Source organism: Solanum lycopersicum, chromosome 7 (assembly GCF_036512215.1).
Source record: "Solanum lycopersicum chromosome 7, SLM_r2.1".
Lineage (NCBI taxonomy): Eukaryota > Viridiplantae > Streptophyta > Magnoliopsida > Solanales > Solanaceae > Solanum > Solanum lycopersicum.
In genome coordinates this window covers 3,761,082-3,764,081 of record NC_090806.1, presented here as the reverse complement: position 1 = coordinate 3,764,081, position 3,000 = coordinate 3,761,082, and the positions used below count along the sequence as shown (strand labels likewise).

Below are 3,000 nucleotides of genomic sequence, written 5' to 3'. Positions count from 1 at the left end.
TCTTTGTTATATATAAAATTTGCCCTATAATTTATTCTAAATATATTGTATTCAAATGGATATACATATATCTACCTCTCATCTCACTCGTCATTCTCTTATATATGTAATCCTGGATAGGAGTGGCAAATAGTTGGATTAGATTGGATTTGGATGGATTAAATATGAATTGAGTTAAAATGAATTGGATCACAACAGACCCATATAAAATAGACCAATTTCACATATATGAGCTGAAATTGTCGCCTCTAATCCTACAGATACGTGTATCTAATATATATTTGTTGTGATTTATATGTATCTTAGATACATGACTATCTCTCTCCCATCTCACTCGTTTTTGTCACTATTTCAATGTATCTAATAGCAAAAATGCATGTATTTAGATATATCTTCCTAAATATATGATAAAAAAAATTAATTAGTGATAAGATCATTATACATAATTATTTGAAAGTATATATAGAAATTAGAATTAGTATATATGATATGAAATATGGATGTATGTCCAATTAGGTAATATTCCCATGGGATCCAACTGACTCCATTAAGTCTTAACAGACGTCCATGAAACATTCTGGTAAAACCAAATTCAAAATTTCGAATCACCGAAAATCCATAGACTATAGCACATGAAATTGAGAAAATGAGAGTTGATCTATTTTGAACTCATTTAATCTTCAAAATGAAACGATTTTGACTATAGGAACCAACTAACTCAATTTGTAAGATTTAGACTCTCTCACATTCATCGACAGAAGGTATAAAATCCTTATACACCGCAAATTTATTTCTTCACTCATCATTCAAATTAAGATCTTCATTAAATTTAATCCAAACAAATACAGTAAATCTTTTTCACTAATCCAAATAACATTTAAAAAATTCAATAAATAAATAAATAAATCTATTTTCAAGTACTACTCTTTCACTTTCCACTAACTAAAGTACAAAACCACTACTATTACAATATGATTTCATCATTCTTTTTGTACTCTACCTTATCTCATCATGAAAAAGAGATGCCACCAACAACAAAAAAAAAACCTTATACAATTATATCATAATACGTCAATTGATTTAACGTAAACATTCGATACGATCCGACCCGACTTATCATGATGCTGAAAATGAAGAAGTTGTTGCACCTGCACCAACACTTGCACCTGAATCAGACATAGATTTGTTTTGTGATTGAGATATCCAATCCAACCACCTTTTCACTGCTCCTTTCCTTTCTCTTTCTTCTTCATTATTATTATTATTACTCTTAAACCTACTCATCCCTGTCAATTCCGACACACTTCTCTCATTTATTACCCTTCTGCCACTCTCCATCTCCGCCGTCCGTTTTCTCGATCCTGAATATCTACGGCTCTCGCTTAATAACATCTCCGACCTCAAATACAACCTATCACAAGCCTCCACGTCACTCCACCGTTGCCGGGACCCACTTGCCGTGTCCAGCTCCGGTTCATCGCCGGATATAATGATTCGGTGTTCCAACCGCCTTTCCTCCACCTCCGGTTCCGTCGCCGGCGCCGGCGCCGGCGCCTTCTTTTTGCTTAATAGCATTCCGTCTTTTCTCGATAACGAAGTCGAATTAGTGGATTTGCTTTTTTTCCGGTAGAAATTCCAACTGTCTAACGACATTCTCTTGTTCAGAAACGACGGCGTTTCCTGTTTCGGAGTTTCAACGATTATCTGCAACGATGACGATGAAGTTCCTCTTTCTCCGGCGGAAGAATGTCTTCCAGAAGATGAAGAATACATCCTCTTTTCCTTCGCCGGAGATGCTGAACATGCGGTAGAATCAGATTTTCTCTCATTTTCATGTGAAATTAACAGAATATCTTCTGGATCAACTTGATATCGACAAAGAGGACAAGTAGAATGAGCATCAAGCCAAGTATCAACGCACTCAATATGAAACGCGTGTTTACATTTCGGTAACAATCGGAGAATTTCAGTCGATTCGAATTTATTCAAACAAACAGCACATTCAAGTCCTTCAGCTTTTTGACCTCTAAGAGATCCAAATCGAAACACCGGCAACGACTCAATCACCGTCCGATCAATACCGGAGTTCTTCCGAAAGCTCGATGAACCTGCATTCGTCAATCCTCCTCCTCCTCCCGTCATACCAAATTCACCTTCCCTCTTACAATGCTTCGCGTATAACAACAACATAAACACGATTGAGAATATAGTTGTGAGTATTGCTACTACTATTACTATGCTCGGTCTAAAAGGCGAACCTCTAGATCTATAATACGGTGGTGGTGGTGGAGACGGCGATTCAGCAATCTCTTGTGCATTTAACATAACAGTAATCATCAACAGCCACAAAGAAAGCGAAAGAAAATAAACATTATAAATGTTCATACTCTCTTTTACTGTTAATCGATATGATAATATAAACAGATTTATGATAAAATTATTTGAATCGAATATATAATGGGTTTAAGGAATAATGGGGTTTAGCAAAAAAACAAGAAAAACAAGACAAAAATAGGATTAAAAATAGTAATATTTGTTAACATGAAATGAAACATATAGGGCAGGAATTGAGGGAAACAAAGGCACATTAAATTGTTTGTTTTATTAATTAATGGGAAAGGAATGAAGAATAATTGGTTTGGATTATGAGTAAATTAGTGTTAATTGGCATATGATTAAGCAATAATTACGAGAAAAAAAAGGTTAAAGAAGATGAATATGATTATGTAAAAAGCAGAACCACAACAGAGAATCCGTAACTGAAGCATTCTCTGTGTAGTAACGAAAACTTGTGAGTTGTGACACATGGTTGGCTAAATAGTTATTGATGTTTGATACGAAAGATAAAAAATAATAATAATTTCCATATTTTGATATACTGATTGTCGATGTGAAATTTTAAATTATACCCCGTTTTTAGAATATTATCCTGATAGTTGATAAGGTAAAATTCAAAAACTTTATAATCAATGATGAAATCTTTGTCATGGAGCATTGACA

General features: G+C 34.3%; 1 protein-coding gene across 1 annotated transcript; it reads right to left on the bottom strand.

Moving 5' to 3' along the window:
- Nucleotides 1-786: 786 nt before the first annotated feature.
- Nucleotides 787-2,778, bottom strand: LOC101257278 (RING-H2 finger protein ATL43). Its single transcript, XM_004242680.5, has one exon. The coding sequence runs from the start codon at nucleotides 2,383-2,385 to the stop codon at nucleotides 1,117-1,119; it is 1,269 nt and encodes a 422-aa protein (XP_004242728.2). The 5' UTR covers nucleotides 2,386-2,778; the 3' UTR covers nucleotides 787-1,116.
- Nucleotides 2,779-3,000: the final 222 nt, after the last annotated feature.

Coding starts and splice junctions, on each gene's coding strand:
- LOC101257278 (XM_004242680.5), bottom strand. CDS start 2,385: ATGAACATTTATAATGTTTATTTTCTTTCGCTTTCTTTGTGGCTGTTG.